At 36.2% G+C, this 18482-nt stretch overlaps 1 protein-coding gene across 15 annotated transcripts in view; it reads left to right on the top strand.

Annotated features, from left to right (window-relative positions):
• Window positions 1-18482, top strand: part of syngap1b (synaptic Ras GTPase activating protein 1b) — a 351951-nt gene that overhangs the window by 263161 nt on the left and 70308 nt on the right. For 12 of the 15 annotated variants that reach the window (XM_062029197.1, XM_062029200.1, XM_062029207.1 and 9 more), the window contains 5 exons: window positions 6883-7027; window positions 7222-7458; window positions 11276-11495; window positions 14292-14494; window positions 18175-18376. In XM_062029197.1, coding sequence (XP_061885181.1) covers window positions 6883-7027; window positions 7222-7458; window positions 11276-11495; window positions 14292-14494; window positions 18175-18376 — 1007 coding nt within the window. The remainder of the gene's footprint in view (window positions 1-6882; window positions 7028-7221; window positions 7459-11275; window positions 11496-14291; window positions 14495-18174; window positions 18377-18482) is intronic. The other 3 variants (XM_062029198.1, XM_062029205.1, XM_062029202.1) reach the window with 1 other exon arrangement.

Below are 18482 nucleotides of genomic sequence, written 5' to 3'. Positions count from 1 at the left end.
TAGCAGGTTTTCAACAACTTTTAAATTGAACCAAAGTGCTTTACAAAAGCATAGGGAAGAAAAGAAAAAAAAACTGAACATAAACAATGAATGTGCTGAACAAGATAGTGCAAATGCAATACGGTAAAAGGGGGTCGAATAAAAAGTAAAAATTTGCGGAATAAAAATAATAATAATAAAAGTGCGACAAATTCAAAAATAAAACTAAAGCAAAGGGGTTGGAGGGGGGGGGGACTAGTAATGGTGGCCTACTGGGCGGACTCAGCTCAGGTCAAAGGCCAGAGAGAAGAGGTAGGTCTTAAGTAGGGTTTTGAAGACCCCCAGGCTCTGGGCTGACCTACTGTGGAGGAGAAGGCTGTTCCAGAGCTTAGGGGCGGCCATCTAAGTTACATTTAAACCAGTGTGGGTGGCACTGGGAGCGGGTGGGTAAACGGCACATCCTAGTCACACAACTCATTCACACAAAAGAGTTGTTTCTTTCTGTTATTAATATTCTGGTTCCTCCAATATATATCAATACAGTCTGCAAGGGATACAGTCCGTAAGCACACATGATTGTGCGTGCTGCTGGTCCACTAATAGTACTAACCTTTAACAGTTAATTTTACTAATTTTCATTCATTACTAGTTTCTATGTAACTGTTTTGATATTGTTTTACTTTCTTTTTTATTCAAGAAAATGTTTTAAATGTATTTATCTTATTTTATTTTATAATTTTTTTTAAAAAAAGGACCTTATCTTCACCAGACCTGGTTGTCCATGAGATTAGATTGTTTAAAGGGTTCTTAAAACCAGGTCCAGTCCAGATTATGTCCAGGTCGGGCTCAGCAACACACACCTTCATTTATGTACACTCAAAATTTGGGAACCTCAACAACAGATTGCATATAATCTGTAAACAAAATTAAATTTTCAAAATAAGCATTTGTATATGTCTAGGTCTCACCCACTAAAATTTAGATGAAAATAATATATTTCCGTGTATTAGCCGTACCGGACTATAAGCCGCAGATATATACGTTGTGAAATGAGTTATTTACACAGAAATATTGAGTAAATGTTTATTTTTTTATTTGTTTCCAAAAGTCTGTTACTCGGCAGTAAAACGGCTGATCAGACAAAACAGAAGTCATCGTCATGGACCCACTAGCCGCGCAAACTAGCTCTCCGACTCATTTTAGATCGGGGGCCGCATGGTAAAATCACGGCACGATAACTTAAAAATAAAGACAACTTCAGATTGTTTTTTTTGTTTGAAAATAGAACAAGCACATTCTGAAATTGTCCAAATCATAATGTTGTTGGTTGTTTTTTACAATTACCTGTTGCGGTTAATAGTATATACCATTTATTTGTCGTTATACATATTTTCTGAATAAATTATGGGATAATGTTGGTGTTAATTATCAATCTATCAAGATAAAAAAATGATGTCAAAATCCAATTACAGTATGTTATTTATGTAGTTTGATAATTTTCCTCAACTGGTGCACTAACTTCATGTGGTTTATTTTGTACATATGTAGCATCATCTACAAAGATACAAAGAATTGCTATTGTGACATCTAGTGGACACATTTAGAACAGCTGTTTCTTTCATACAAAAATTTCAGGTTAATTTTTATACTTAGCAAACTCATCCCGCGGGCTGAATAAAAACTGTTCGCGGGCCGTACGTTTGACACCCCTGAGCTTTTGGTGAATTTACGAAACTGAAACAACACAAAAAGAATGCCGTTGTAAGTTAATAATACTGACACAGACACTCGTAAACGTGTTAGCATATTAGCTAATGCTAACGACGCTAGCTTCATCCCGTTACGATGGCACGTAGAAATATGCATGAAAACACTCCTAAGGACATTACACACGGGACGGTTTAGTAAGTATGAATAGTTTTAGTTACATTGGAAAACTTACAAACGATGCTAGGAGTGATGAATGAAGAATCCATTCGAGCAGAACGCTATGGACGGTTTTACTTACGGTTCAAGGCAATAAAACAGGAAGTACATTTTTAGCCCGCAACACCTGCAGTGAGCAAAAGATAACTTTTCAGCAAGATTTTCTAGTCCACTACAAAAGGAAATATCATATTTTCCAAACTATAGAGCACACCCATAATAAGCCGCACCCACTAAAATTTAGACGAAAATGATATATTTCCGTGTATTAGCCGCATATATATCTGTTGTGAAATGAGTTATTTGCACAGAAATATTGAGTAAATGTTTATTTATATACCTTAATTGTTTCCAAATGTCTGTAACTCGGCAGTAAAACGGCTGATCAAACAGAACAGAAGTCATCGTGTTGGACCCACTTGCTGCGCAAGCTACCTCTCCAATCAGCTAAACAGACTCAATAACTCCACGGTGACGTTTTGGTGAATTTACTAAACTGAAAAAACACAAAAAGAATGCCGTTGTAAGTTAATAATACCAACACAGACACTCAATGCTAATGCTAACGACGCTAGCTTCATCCCGTTACGATAGCACGTAGAAATATGCATGAAAATACTCTTACGGACATCACACACTGGACGGTTTGGTAAGTATGAATAGTTTTAGTTATATTGTAAAGCTTACAAACGATGCTAGGAGTGATGAATGAAGAATCCATTCGAGCAGAAATGCTATGGACGGTTTTACTTCCAGGTCAAGGCAATAAAACACCTGCAGTAAGCAAACGATGGCGCCATAGCACAAACAATAACACCATTTCAGTCCTCTGCTTGTGTTTAATGAAAACTATTGAACACAAAAGATTATGGCGAAGAAAAATCCATAAATTGGCCGCACCGTTTTATAAGCCTCAGGGTTCAAAGCGTAGGGAAAAAAAGTAGTAGCTCATAGTTAGGAATTTATGGTTCCTACTACGCACCAGCTGCTTGATTGTAACATACTTTTTTCCAAACTTGGAGGCGTTGAAATGTCCACCTGAAATCGCAAATGCTAATCAGTAGCAAGTATATGTCATATCCCATGTATATTAGCAACGAGCTAGCACAATTGTTTTAATGCATTTCTTTGATGTTGGAATGTCACAGTGAAGTCGTTTAGTGAAGATGTACTGTTTACTGTACAGGTTGATGACAATGAGTCAATCAATCAATCAATCAAAGTTTATTTATATAGCCCTTAATCACAAGTGTCTCAAAGGGCTGCACAAGCCACAACGACATCCTCGGCGTCAACGCGCAGACATTTTTGTCTGATTATTTGTGTCTGGCAAGTGGTGGCAGCGTCTGGGGCTGAGTGCTGCTGAGAGTGGGTGAACTGCGGTTCACTGAGGGGGAAAATGGATGTATTGTGATATTGGGGAAACACGGCTCTTTTTGACTTGTATTTTCTCCCGTATTTTCCCATCCGTGCCTGAGGGTCGAAATTGAATTAGGCAATTATCCCGCCTCAGCACATGCGGCAGATGTTTTATGTTGGCGCGAACAACAGCCTCTTCCTGTAAAACAGTCAGGAATGATCTTTGTTGTTTTTTTGCTCCGCCTACTTTCTGTCAACACACCTGTTTTCCTTTTATAAACAGACGCATATTCCGCCACTCGTTTACATGGAGGTACTATTGTAGCACATGTAATGTGATGTGTACTAATTTGTGCGTCTGTAACTCAATCTGTGCCTCTTTAATCCGATTGGCGTGTCCGTGTACTTTTTTGTGTGTCTGTATCTCAATCTGTGTGTGTGTAATCCCATTCACATGTTTGTGTACTAATTTGTGTGTCTGTATCTCAATCTGTGTGTGTGTAATCCCATTCACATGTTTGTGTACTAATTTGTGTGTCTGTATCTCAATCTGTGTGTGTGTAATCCCATTCACATGTTTGTGTACTAATTTGTGTGTCTGTATCTCAATCTGTGTGTGTGTGTGTGTGTGTAATCCCATTCACATGTTTGTGTACTAATTTGTGTGTCTGTATCTCAATCTGTGTGTGTGTGTGTGTGTGTGTGTGTAATCCCATTCACATGTTTGTGTACTAATTTGTGTGTCTGTATCTCAATCTGTGTGTGTGTGTAATCCCATTCACATGTTTGTGTACTAATTTGTGTGTCTGTATCTCAATCTGTGTGTGTAATCCCATTCACATGTTTGTGTACTAATTTGTGTGTCTGTATCTCAATCTGTGTGTGTGTAATCCCATTCACATGTTTGTAAACTAATTTGTGTGTCTGTATCTCAATCTGTGTGTGTGTGTGTAATCCCATTCACATGTTTGTGTACTAATTTGTGTGTCTGTATCTCAATCTGTGTGTGTGTGTGTGTAATCCCATTCACATGTTTGTATACTAATTTGTGTGTCTGTATCTCAATCTGTGTGTGTATGTAATCCCATTCACATGTTTGTGTACTAATTTGTGTGTCTGTATCTCAATCTGTGCGTGTAATCCCATTCACATGTTTGTGTACTAATTTGTGTGTCTGTATCTCAATCTGTGTGTGTGTGTAATCCCATTCACATGTGTGTGTACTAATTTGTGTGTCTGTATCTCAATCTGTGTGTGTGTAATCCCATTCACATGTTTGTGTACTAATTTGTGTGTCTGTATCTCAATCTGTGTGTGTGTAATCCCATTCACATGTTTGTGTACTAATTTGTGTGTTTGTATCTCAATCTCTGTGTGTGTGTGTAATCCCATTCACATGTTTGTGTACTAATTTGTGTGTCTGTATCTCAATCTGTGTGTGTGTGTAATCCCATTCACATGTTTTATACTAATTTGTGTGTCTGTATCTCAATCTGTGTGTGTGTGTGTGTGTGTGTGTGTGTGTGTGTGTGTGTGTAATTCAATTCACATGTTTGTGTACTAATTTGTGTGTCTGTATCTCAATCTGTGTGTGTGTAATCCCATTCACATGTTTGTGTACTAATTTGTGTGTCTGTATCTCAATCTGTGTGCGTGTGTAATCCCATTCACATGTTTGTGTACTAATTTGTGTGTCTGTATCTCAATCTGTGTTTTGTGTGTAATCCCATTCACATGTTTTTGTACTAATTTGTGTGTCTGTATCTCAATCTGTGTGTGTGTGTAATCCATATAAAATAATGCTAACGACGTTAGCTCGATTATGTTACCATAGCGCGTATAAATATACATGAAAACACTCCGACAGACATCACGCATGGGACGGTTTAGTAAGAACGAATTGTTTGTTATATTGTAAAATTTACAAACGACACAAATTAAAACAAGTATACACAGATTTGATTACACACAAATCGAGATACAGACACACAAGTTAGTACACAGACATGTGAGTCGGATTACACACACACACAGATTGAGGTACTGACACACAAATTACACGGACACATGAATCGGATTACACACACACACAGATTGAGATAGAGACACACAAATTAGTACACGGACATGTGAGTCGGATTACACACACACAGATCGAGATACAGACACACAAATTAGTACACAGACACGTGAATCATATTATAGACGCACAGATTGAGTTACAGACACACATTTGTACACGGACACGTGAATCGGATTACACACGCACAGATTGAGGTACAGACACACAAATTAGTACACGGACATATGAGTCAGATTACAGACGCACAATTGAGATACAGACACACAAATTAGTATACGAACACGTGAGTCTGATTATAGACGCACAGATTGAGATACAGACACACAAATTAGTACTCAAACATGTGAGTCGGATTACAGACTCACAGATTGAGGTACAGACACACAAATTAGTACACGGACATATGAGTCAGATTACAGACGCACAGATTGAGATACAGACACACAAATTAGTATACGAACACGTGAGTCTGATTATAGACGCACAGATTGAGATACAGACACACAAATTAGTACACAAACATGTGAGTCGGATTACAGACTCACAGATTGAGGTACAGACACACAAATTAGTATACGGACACGTGATTTGGATTACACACACACAGATTGAGATACAGACACACAAATTAGTATACGAAAACGTGAGTCTGATTATAGACGCACAGATTGAGATACAGACACACAAATTAGTACACAAACATGTGAGTCGGATTACAGACTCACAGATTGAGGTACAGACACACAAATTAGTATACGGACACGTGATTTGGATTACACACACACAGATTGAGATACAGACACACAAATTAGTATACGGACACGTGAATCGGATTACACACACACAGATTGAGATATGGACGCACAAATTAGTACACAAACATGTGAATCGGATTACAGACGCACAGATTGACATACAGACACACAAATTAGCACACAAACATGTGAGTCGGATTACAGACGCACAGATTGAGATACAGACACACAAATTAGTACACAAACATGTGAATTGGATTACAGACGCACAGATTGACATACAGACACACAAATTAGCACACAAACATGTGAGTCGGATTACAGACGCACAGATTGAGATACAGACACACAAATTAGTACACAAACATGTGAATTGGATTACAGACGCACAGATTGAGGTACAGGCACACAAATTAGTATTCGGACACGTGAATCGGATTACACACACACAGATTGAGATACAGACACACAAATTAATACACGGACACAGGAATCGGATTACACACACACAGATTGAGATACAGAGACACAAATTAATACACGGACACATGAATCGGATTACAAACACACAGATTGCGATACAGACACACAAATTAGTACACAAGCAGGTTAATCGGATTACAGACGCACAGATTGATATACGCATTTGCAAATAGCTTTGTGATAATAATCACGTGTATGTTTAGGCTAATTAAGCTAACTGTGAGTTTAGTGGCGACGTTGAAACAATTGTTTTGCCTGCCTGACTTTGAGTTACTAATGAGCCCTCGTGGTCTTCAGGGGAGTTCATTAGGGCTTTGTACGAGTCGGAGGAAAACTGCGAAGTGGATCCCATGAGAACGCCCCCTTCCGTGCTGCCGGACCACCAAGCCAATCTGAGAATGTGCTGCGAGCTGGCACTCTGCAAGATCGTCAACTCTCATTGGTGAGCATGGCGACTGTAAATGACAGGAGCGGCGCCCCCTATGGGTCGTGAGCAAAATGCTCTGCAAGGAATGCTGGCATTCATGTATATACATACTGTATATATATGCATATTTAAGTATATTTGTATATATGTATGCATACATATACAGTATATATGTATAACTCTGCGATCATGTTGTATCCATCCGGCAGTGTGTTTCCACGAGAGCTGAAAGAAGTGTTCGCCTCGTGGAGAGTGCGCTGCGCCGAGCGAGGTCGAGAAGACATCGCCGACCGCCTCATCAGCGGCTCCCTCTTCCTGCGCTTCCTCTGTCCCGCCATCATGTCGCCTTCGCTCTTCAACCTCACGCAGGAGTACCCCGACGAGCAGACGTCGCGCACGCTCACCCTCATCGCCAAAGTGGTGCAAAACTTGGCCAACTTCTCCAAGTAATTCTTCTTCTCGCGCTGACACTTAGAGCAAAAGTATTGGGACACGTGCAGACTCCTCGTGACCAAACAAAAACAATAAATGTGTGATTGGGGCAGAGACTTCCACCTGTAGTTTGACAGCTTTCACAAGAAGATGTGCACAGATTATTAGAATTATGCTTACATGTCCCAATACTTCTGAGCACCTCAATCCTAATTTTGGATTGACGTTATAAATAATAATTGTGTTATTAGTATTGTATTATTTGTTTTATTTTAAAGACCAATAAAATTATCAATTGTTGTATTTCTAATTTTAACTTAACATTATTAATACATATGTAATAAGACCTAATCATTTTGTGTTGTTATTATTGTATTATTATATTTTAAGCCCCTAAAAATTAACAAAGTTTTAGATTAAAAATAATTCATAAATATATATAAAATATACAATATGTTTGGATTAGTATTTTATTATTTTTAATTTTCAAGCCCAATAAAATTAACTATTTTTAACGTTTCTAATTTTAAATTAACATTATTAATAAATATGCAATACGGAACATTAATTTTTTGTTATTAATTAATTAATATATTTTAAGCCCCTAAAAATTAACACATTTTTACATTAAAAATAATTAATAAATATATATTAAATATACAATACATTTTTGTTGTTAGTATTGTATTATTTTTAAGACCAATACAATTATTTATTTTTACATTTCTAATTTTAAATTAGGCTCCAGCACCCCCCGCGACCCCAAAAGGGACAAGCGGTAGAACATGGATGGGTGGATGGATGCATTATTAATAAATATGTAATAAGACACAATCATTTTTAATTATTTTATTATATTTTAAGCCCTTAAAAATTAACAGTTTTATATTAAAAATAATAATAAATATTTATGAAATAACAATACATTTGTGTTTTTAGTATTGTATTCCTTTTTTTTAATTTTTTAATTAATTTTTTTAATTTTAAATTTTTTTTTAAAATTTTTAAAATTAAATCATTTTACATTTGTAATTTTAAATTAGCATTATTCATAAATATGCAATACAAAACAATAATTTTCTGTTATTATTAATTATTGTATTTTAAGCCCCTATAAATTTACACATTTTTACATTAAAAATAATTATTAAATATATATTAAATATACAATATATTTTTGTTAATAGTATAGTATTGTTATTTTAAGCTTAATAAAATTAACTAATTTAAAATTTCCAATTTTAATTTATCGTATTAATAAATATGTAATAAGAAACAATCATTTTCTGTTATTATTGTATTATTATATTTTAAGCCCCTAAAAATGAACACATTTTTACATTAAAAATAATTAAAGTTATATTAAATATACAATACATTTTTGTTCTTAGTATTGTATTATTTTATATTTTTAAGCCCAATAAAATTTACAATTTTCACATTTCTCATTTTAAATTAACATTATTAATAAATATGTAATAAGACACAATCATTTTTAGTTGTTATTATTTTATTATTATATTTTAAGCTCCTAAAAATGAACACATTAAAAATAATTAATAAGTATATATTAAATATACAATAAATTTTTGTTATTAGTATTGTATTAATTTTATTTTAAGCCCAATAAAATGTATTATATTTTTCTAATTTTAAATTAACCTTATTAACAAATATGTAATAAGAAACAATCATTTTCTGTTATTATTATTTTATTATCATAAAGGCTAGCATAAAATTTTATCACGGCAACATTAGCATGGTGACATAGGATAAGTTAGCGTAAATTGGCATCCAAGTAACAAAATCCATGAATTTTAGGTTTATGCAAAATTAACTAGCGAGCATAACATGTTAACATCCTAATGTTAGCATGCTAATGTAGGAGAAGTTGGCATACTTCTATGATCTTTAGGTTTAATTGAATAAAGATGGCAAAAATGCTACAAGTTATTAAAAACCACAATTTTTAAGTTTAAATGAATCAAATGCTAACATAAAATTTTATCATGGCAACGTTAGCATGAAGACATAGGAAAAGTTAGCGTAAATTGGCATCCAAGTAACAAAAATTTTAGGTTCATACAAAATTAATTAGCAAGCATAAAACATTGACAACCTAATGTTAGCATGCTAATATAGGAGAAGTTAGCACACCTCCATGATTTTAGTTAGCATACCTCCATGATTTTTAGGTTTAAACATACAAAATTTGCTAAAATGCTACTATAAAATTTGCTAAAATGCTACTATAACATTTGCTAAAATGCTACGATAACATTTGCTAAAATGCTATTATAACATTTGCTAAAATGCTACTATAACATTTGCTAAAATGCTACTATAGCATTTTCTAAAATGCTACTATAACATTTTCTAAAATGCTACTATAACATTTACTAAAATGATACTATAACATTTGCTAAAATGCTACTATAACATTTGTTAAAATGCTACTATAACATTTGCTAAAATGCTACTATAACATTTGCTAAAATGCTACTATAAAATTTGCTAAAATGCTACTATAAAATGTGCTAAAATGATACTATAATATTTGCTAAAATGCTACTATAACATTTGCTAAAATGCTACTATGAAATGTGCTAAAATGCCACTATAAAATTTGTTAAAATGCTACTATAAAATGTGCTAAAATGCTAATATAAAATTTGCTAAAATGCTACTATAAAATGTGCTAAAATGCTACTATAAAATTTGCTAAAATGCTACAATGACATTTGGTAAAATGCTACAATAATGTTTGCTAAAATGCTACTATAAAATTTGCTAAAATGCTACTATAAAATTTGCTAAAATGCTACTATAAAATTTGCTAAAATGCTACTATAAAATGTGCTAAAATGCTACTATAACATTTGCTAAAATGCTACTATAACATTTTCTAAAATGCTACTACAAAATGTGCTAAAATGCCACTGTAACATTTGCTAAAATGCTACTATAAAATTTGCTAAAATGCTATTAAAAAATTTGTTAAAATGCTACTATAACATTTGCTAAAATGCTACTATAAAATTAGCTAAAATGCTACTATAAAATTTGCTAAAATGCTACTATAACATTTGCTAAAATGTGCTAAAATGCTACTATAAAATTGTTTAAAATGCTACTATAAAATGTGCTAAAATGCTACTGTAAAATTTGCTAAAATGCTACTATAAAATTTGCTAAAATGCTACTATAAAATTTTCTAAAATGCTCCTACAAAATGTGCTAAAATGCCACTGTAAAATTTGCTAAAATGCTACTATAAAATTTGCTAAAATGCTATTAAAAAATTTGTTAAAATGCTGCTATAACATTTGCTAAAATGCTACTATAAAATTAGCTAAAATGCTACTATAAAATTTGCTAAAATGTGCTAAAATGGTACTATAAAATTTGTTAAAATGCTACTATAAAATGTGCTAAAATGCTACTGTAAAATTTGCTAAAATGCTACTATAAAATTTGCTAAAATGCTACTATAAAATTTGCTAAAATGCTACTATAAAATTTGCTAAAATGCTACTATAAAATTTGCTAAAATGCTACTATAAAATTTGCTAAAATGCTACTATAATATTTGCTAAAATGCTACTATAAAATTTGCTCTAATGGTACTATAAAATTTGCTAAATTACTACTATAAAATTTGCTAAAATGCTACTATAAAATTTGCTAAAATGCTACTATAAAATTTGCTAAAATGCTACTATAAAGCGTTGTTAGCGCGTGACCGGACGGGAGGAAATAGCAAAAGTATATATTTGTATTTCCATACGAGTACTTTCCCCGCCAACGGAGCGTCACTGTTGTGGTGTTCAGGTTCGGCAGCAAGGAGGAGTACATGGGCTTCATGAATGAGTTCCTGGAGATGGAGTGGGCCTCCATGCAGCAGTTCCTCTACGAGATCTCCAACCTGGACAGCATCAGCAACGCTGGCGGCTTTGAGGGCTACATCGACCTCGGCAGGGAGCTGTCAGTCCTGCACAGTCTCCTGTGGGAGGTCATGGCCCAGCTTAGCAAGGTCAGCTCCATCCATCAGGTGCACAGAATCCTCTCACAGCAAAGTCCGTGTTGCAAATGTCATTGTGTCAATGTTAGCACTTTAGCTAATTTCTTTACATTTTAAACCTAATAGTTATGGATTGTGTTACTTCTTAAAAGTATGCTAGACATTCATCTGTAAGCACGCTAATGTTAGCATTTTAGTTCATTTTTTTACATTTTAAACCTAATAGTCATGGATTGTGTAACTTCTTAAAAGTATGCCAGCCTTTCATCTGTTAGCATGCTAATGTTAGCATTTTAGCTCATTGTGTTTTACATTTTAAACCTAATAGTCATGGATTGTGTTACTTCTTAAAAGTATGCTAGCCTTTCATCTGTTAGCATGCTAATGTCAGCATTTTAGCTCATTTTCTACTTTTCAAACCTAATAATCATGGATTTGTTTACTTGGTGCCATCTTATAAGTATGCTAGCCTTTCATCTGTTAGCAGGCTAATGTTAGCATGCTAATGTCAGCATTTTAGCTAATTTTTTACATTTTAAAACTTAATAGTCATGGATTGTGTTACTTCTTAAAAGTATGCTAGCCTTTCATCTGTTAGCATGCTAATGTTAGCATTTTAGCAAATTTTGTACTTTTCAAACCTAATAATCATAGATTTGTTTACTTGGTGCTATCTTAGAAGTATGCTAGCTTTTAATCTGTTAACATGCTAATGTTAGCATGCCAAAATTAGCACGCTAACGTTTTATGCTAGCATTATAGCTAAATTTGTACTTTTTAAACCTAATAATCATGGATTTCGTTATTTGGTGTCATCTTAGAAGTATGCCAGCTTTTCATCTGTTAACATGCTAATGTTAGCATGCTAATATTAGCACGCTAACGTTTTATGCTAGCATTATAGCTAAATTTGTACTTTTTAAACCTAATAATCATGGATTTCGTTATTTGGTGCCATTTTAGAAGCATGCTAACAGTTCCCTTGTTATCATGCTAATGTTAGTTTATGCTAGCATTTGACCTAATTGTGTACTTTTTAACCCAATAGTCATGAATTGTGTTCCTTGACGCCATCTTAAAAGTACGCTAGTCTTTCATCTCTTAGCACGCTAATGTTAGCATTTTAGCTAATTTTGTACTTTTCAAACCTAATAATCATGGATTTGTTTACTTGGTGCCATCTTAGAAGCATGCTAACTGTTCCCTTGTTATCACACTAATGTTAGCATGCTAACAGTTTATGCTAGCATTTGACCTAATTTTGTACTTTTTAACCCAATAGTCATGGATTTTGTTACTTAGCACTGTCTTAAAAGTATGCTAGCCTTTCATCTGTTAGCATGCTAATGTTAGCATTTTAGCTCATTTGTTTACATTTTAAACCTAATAGTCATGGATTGTGTTACTTCTTAAAAGTATGCTAGCCTTTCATCTGTTAGCATGCTAATGTTAGCATTTTAGCAAATTTTTTTACATTTTAAACCTAATAGTCATGGATTGTGTTACTTCTTAAAAGTAAGCTAGCCTTTCATCTGTTAGCATGCTAATGTTAGCATTTTAGCTCATTTTTCTACATTTTAAACCTAATATTCATGGGTTGTGTTACTTCTTAAAAGTATGCCAGCATTTCATCTGTTAGTACGCTAATATTAGCATTTTAGCTCAAATGTTTTATGCTAGCATTCTAGCTAATGTCCTACTTTTTAACCTAATTGTCATGGATTTTGTTACCAGGTGCCATCTTAAAAGTATGCTAGCCTTTCATCGGTTAGCATGCTAATGTTAGCGTGTTAATATAAGCACGCTAACATGTTATGCTAGCATTATCGCTAAATTAGTACTTTTTAAACCAAATAATCATGGATTTGGTTAATTGGTGCCATCTTAAAAGTATGCTAACTGTTCCCCTGTTACCATGCTAATGTTAGCATGCTCAGGTTTTACCTTCACATTTGAGCTAATTTTGTACTTTTTAAACCTAATAATCATGGATTTTGTTATTTGGTGCCATCTTAAAAGTATGCTAGCCTTTCATCTGTTAGCATGCTAATGTTAGCGTGCTAATGTTAGCACGTTAATGTTTTATGCTACCATTTTAGCAAATGGTCTACTTTTTAACCCAAATAGTCATGGATTTTGTTACTTGGCGCCATCTTAAAGGTGTGCTAGCCTTTTAATTTGTTAGCATGTAGCACGAAAAAGTTTTATGCTAACATTCTAGCTAATTTCATACTTTTTAACCCAATAGTCATGGATTTTGTTACCTGGCGCCATCTTAAAAGTATGCTAACCTTTCATCGGTTAGCATGCTAATTTTAATGTGCTATTATTAGCACGCATACGTTTTATGTTAGCATTTTAGCTAATGTACTTTTTGAACCTACTAATCATGGATTTTGTTTTTTAATGCCATCTTAGAAGTATGCTAGCTGTTACCATGCTAAGTTTAGCATGCTAATGGTTTATGCTAGCATTTTAACTCATTTTGTACATTTTAACCTAATCATTTCTACATTTCAGTTCAGCTTCAGCTTTGGGGCATTCACACACGCTTCATCTAGTTGTAGTACAAGCTCTAATACTGGTAAATTGTTAAATTATTGATTAATAATCACATTAAATGGCAAAGGCATAATGTGAATGTGTTTTTATAAGGGTAAAAATAAGTTCACCATGATAAGTGTTGCAAAAAAATCCAAAGAACGAGCAAAACTCTTTCCAAAGAGGTAATTTTGTATTTCGGTAGAATTCTTACTTTTGTGGTTCCGCTGGTCTCATTTTGTGATTCGGTGTCAAACTCAGGTTCTTTCCGCCCTCCAATCACAGGACGCCATCATCAAACTGGGCCCTTTGCCCCGCCTCCTGAACGACATCAGCATGGCCCTGCGTAACCCGCACCTGCAGAGGCAGCCGAGCCACCAGGCGGACCGCATCCAGGAGCGGCAGGTGGAGCGGCTGCTGAACCGGCCCAGCTTCAACAGGGGCATCTCGTCCGAGTTCCAGAATCTCATGATGCGGGATCTCAACAGGTAGACACGCCGAGATGCTCCGCCACTGCACGTTAAAAAAAACCAAAAAAACAACGCACTCTGCGCGCGCAGTGTTCCTCCCTTTTGGCATAAAGATGAAACAAATCAACATGGTGGAAAGAGAGCAAGGGCCCAAAGAAGACGAGAGAGGGTATTGGGATCGTTTGCCAGGTAAAAAGTGGTGAAATGTTGGCATGAGGCCTGTTGATTGATTCCATTCTTCGGATTTTGGAGGCTCCGCGAAAGTTAAGACAAGACACAACGAAGCGAGAAGGGAGAGGAAAGGAAAAGTGTCCGACTTTATTAGGAGCCAGACTGTTAAAGCTAACCAGCTGTTTGTCCAAAAAGTCAGAAAGTATTTTTGTTTATTATCTATTACCTAGTGTTATTTTTTTTTTACTTTTAAAAGTTTTTTTTAAAATTTTTTATATAAGGTCAGTAGGGTTGTATATTTAAAGGCCTACTGAAATGAATTTTTTTTATTTAAACGGGGATAGCAGATCTATTCTATGTGTCATACTTGATCATTTCGCGATATTGCCATATTTTTGCTGAAAGGATTTAGTATAGAACAACGACGATAAAGATTGCAACTTTTGGTATCTGATAAAAAAAAAGGCTTGCCCCTACCGGAAGTAGCGTGACGTAGTCAGTTGAACATATACGCAAAGTTCCCTATTGTTTACAATGATGGCCGCATGAAGTGAGAGAGATTCGGACCGAGAAAGCGACAATTTCCCCATTAATTTGAGCGAGGATGAAAGATTTGTGGATGAGTAAAGTGCAAGTGAAGGACTAGTGGGGAGTTGAAGCTATTCAGATAGGGAAGATGCTGTGAGAGCCGGGGGTGACCTGATATTCAGCTGGGAATGACTACAACAGTAAATAAACACAAGACATATATATACTCTATTAGCCACAACACAACCAGGCTTATATTTAACATGCCACAAATTAATCCTGCATAAAAACACCTGCGTGTTTGTTATGCTAGCTCCTAGCTCCTCTGCTAGCTCCTAGCTCCATAGAACACGCCAATACAATTCAAACACCTGATCAACACACACAATCACTCAGCCCAAAAGACCGTTCACCTAACCCAAGGTTCATAAAGCTTATATATTTTTAAAAAGTTACGTACGTGACGCGCACGTACGGTACGGTACGTGTTATGCTAGCTCCTAGCTCCTCTGCTAGCTCCTAGCTCCATAGAACACGCCAATACAATTCAAACACATGATCAACACACACAATCACTCAGCCCAAAAGACCGTTCACCTAACCCAAGGTTCATAAAGCTTATATATTTTAAAAAAGTTACGTACATACGCAAAAAAAAGCCAAAGCTGCATACTCACAGTAGCACGTCTGCGTCTTTGTCATCCAAATCAAAGTAATCCTGGTAAGAGTCTGTGTTGTCCCAGTTCTCTACAGGCGTCTGTGTATCGAAGTCAAAAGTCCTCCTGGTTAGAGTCTCTGTTATCCGAGTTCTTCCATCTTGACTGCATCTTTCGGGAATGTAAACAAAGAAGCGCCGGCTGTGTACTGTTGTTGCTGACTACGTTCGAAAAATACGTCCATTTCGCACCGACAACTTTCTTCTTTGCTTGCTCGGCTTCCTTCTCCATAATGCAATGAACATGATTGCAACAGATTCACGAACACAGATGTCCAGAATACTGTGGAATTATGAAACAGAGCTTTTTCGTATTGGCTTCAATGTGGAAGGCATACCCGTGTTCGCCGGTCTACGTCACGCGCATACGTCATCCTCAGAGGCGTTTCGAACCGGAAGTTTAGCGGCAAATTTAAAATGTCACTTTATAAGTTAACCCGGCTGTATTGGCATGTGTTATAATGTTAAGATTTCATCATTGATATATAAACTATCAGACTGCGTGGTCGGTAGTAGTGGCTTTCAGTAGGCCTTTAATATGATTGTGCTTCCATGGTGAGAGTGCCATGTCAATGTTACGTTGCATTTATAAGAAGAAATGTTATTAGAAAAATGTTTATTTCCTTACAGACACATTGAGGCAAGAAAGTGTGTTTTATTCCAGTCATCGATTAAGCAAGCAAATCAATCGATTGATTCCGGACTATAAGCCGCTACTTTTTTTCCTTCACTTTGAACCCTGCGGCTTATAAAACCGTGAGGCTAATTTATGGCCATAATGCGAACAGTAAAAACAATCAATAAATGTTACCGTTTGTGCTATGGGGCCATCTTGTGGACGCGGCATCCTTCGATTCAGTGCGCTCAACTGGAAGTGGAAGTGCTGTCTTCTAGCCGTCCGTAACGTTTCTACTCCTGTGTGTTCTTCATCACTCCAAGCAACGTTTGTACAAAACCTGACACCAGTGAAGTTGGCATATTGTGAAAAATCGTAAATAAAAACATAAAACAATGATTTGCAAATCCTTTTCAACTTATATTCAATTGAATAGACTGCAACGATAATATATTTAACATTCGAACTGGAAAACGGTATTTTTGCAGATATTAGCTCATTTGGAATTTGATGCCAGCAACATGTTTCAAAAAAGCTGGCACAAGAGGCAAAAAAGACTGAGGAATGTTCATCAAACACTTATTTGGAGCATCCCACAGGTGAACAGGCTAATTGGGAACAGGTGGGTGCCATGATTGGGTATAAAAGCAGCTTCCATGAAATGCTCAGTCATTCACAAACAAGGATGGGGCGAGGGTCACCACTTTGTGAACAAATGCGTGAGCAAATTGTTTAAGAAGAACATTTCTCAACCAGCTATTGCAAGGAATTTAGGGATTTCGCCATCTACGGTCCGTAATATCATCAAAAGGTTCAGAGAATCCTGAGATTGCTGCACATAAGCGATGATATTACAGACCTTCGATCCCTCAGGCGGTACTGCATCAAAAAGCGACATCAGTGTGTAAAGGATATCACCACATGGGCTCAGGAACACTTCAGAAAACCACTGTCAGTAACTACAGTTTGTCGCTACATCTGTAAGTACAAGTTAAAACTTCGCTATGCAAAGCGAAAGCCATTTATCAACAACACCCAGAAACGCCGCCGGCTTCGCTGGGCCCGAGCTCATCCAAGATGGACTGATGCAAAGTGGAAAAGTGTTCTGTGGTCTGTTCTGTTTTTATTTTCGATTTAAACAACGTGCCAACTTCACTGGTTTTGGGTTTTGTAAGTTTTACAATATAACTAAAACAGTTTACACTTACTAAAACCGTCCCAGGTGTGACGTCTGTAGGAGTGTTTTCATGCATATTTCTACGTGCTATCGTAATGTAATGAAGCAAGCGTCGTCAGTGTTAGCTAACATGCTAACCCATTTACGAGTGTCTGTGTTAGTATTATTAACTTACAACGGCATTTTTTTTTTGGTATTGTTTCAGTTTCACAAACTCCTCAGTAAATTAAAACGTCACCGTGGAGTTATTGAGTCTGTTTAGCTGATTTGGGTCCATGACGATGACTTCTGTTTTGTTTGATCAGCCGTTTTACTGCCGTGTTACAGACACCGTTTGGAAACAATCATGGTATGTAAATAAACATTTCTGTGTAAATAACATCATATCTATGGCTCATAGTCCGGTCCGGCTAACATTTGGAAACCTCGCGCAGAGTGCGGTTTTTTTACGCTGTTTTGACGCCACAGTCCTGACGCGGTGTGTCGTCCAGCTCTATAGACATCACGCGCTTGCCTTCCCCGACCTCCACGGCCGGGGTCATGCCATCTCGCCCCCAGATGAGCTTTCAGGACCGAGACCACCTCCACCGAGCGCCGTCCAAAGACATGTTCTACGTGTCCCGCCCTCCCCTGGCCCGATCCAGCCCGGCCTACTGCACCAGCAGCTCGGACATCACGGAGCCGGACGCCAAGGTGAGTCCGGGGAGGGTGCGGTAGAGAAAGAAAGGGGGGGGGGGCGGGGCCGGCGGGTGCAGCCATCATTCCATCCAGTAGGTCGAAGAGTGAGATGAGTATGAGA

The sequence above is a fragment of the Entelurus aequoreus genome, linkage group LG20 (genome assembly GCF_033978785.1).
Source record: "Entelurus aequoreus isolate RoL-2023_Sb linkage group LG20, RoL_Eaeq_v1.1, whole genome shotgun sequence".
Taxonomy (NCBI): domain Eukaryota; kingdom Metazoa; phylum Chordata; class Actinopteri; order Syngnathiformes; family Syngnathidae; genus Entelurus; species Entelurus aequoreus.
The sequence above is the reverse complement of the archived record's forward strand: the minus strand, read 5'-3'. Positions and strand labels throughout refer to the sequence as shown.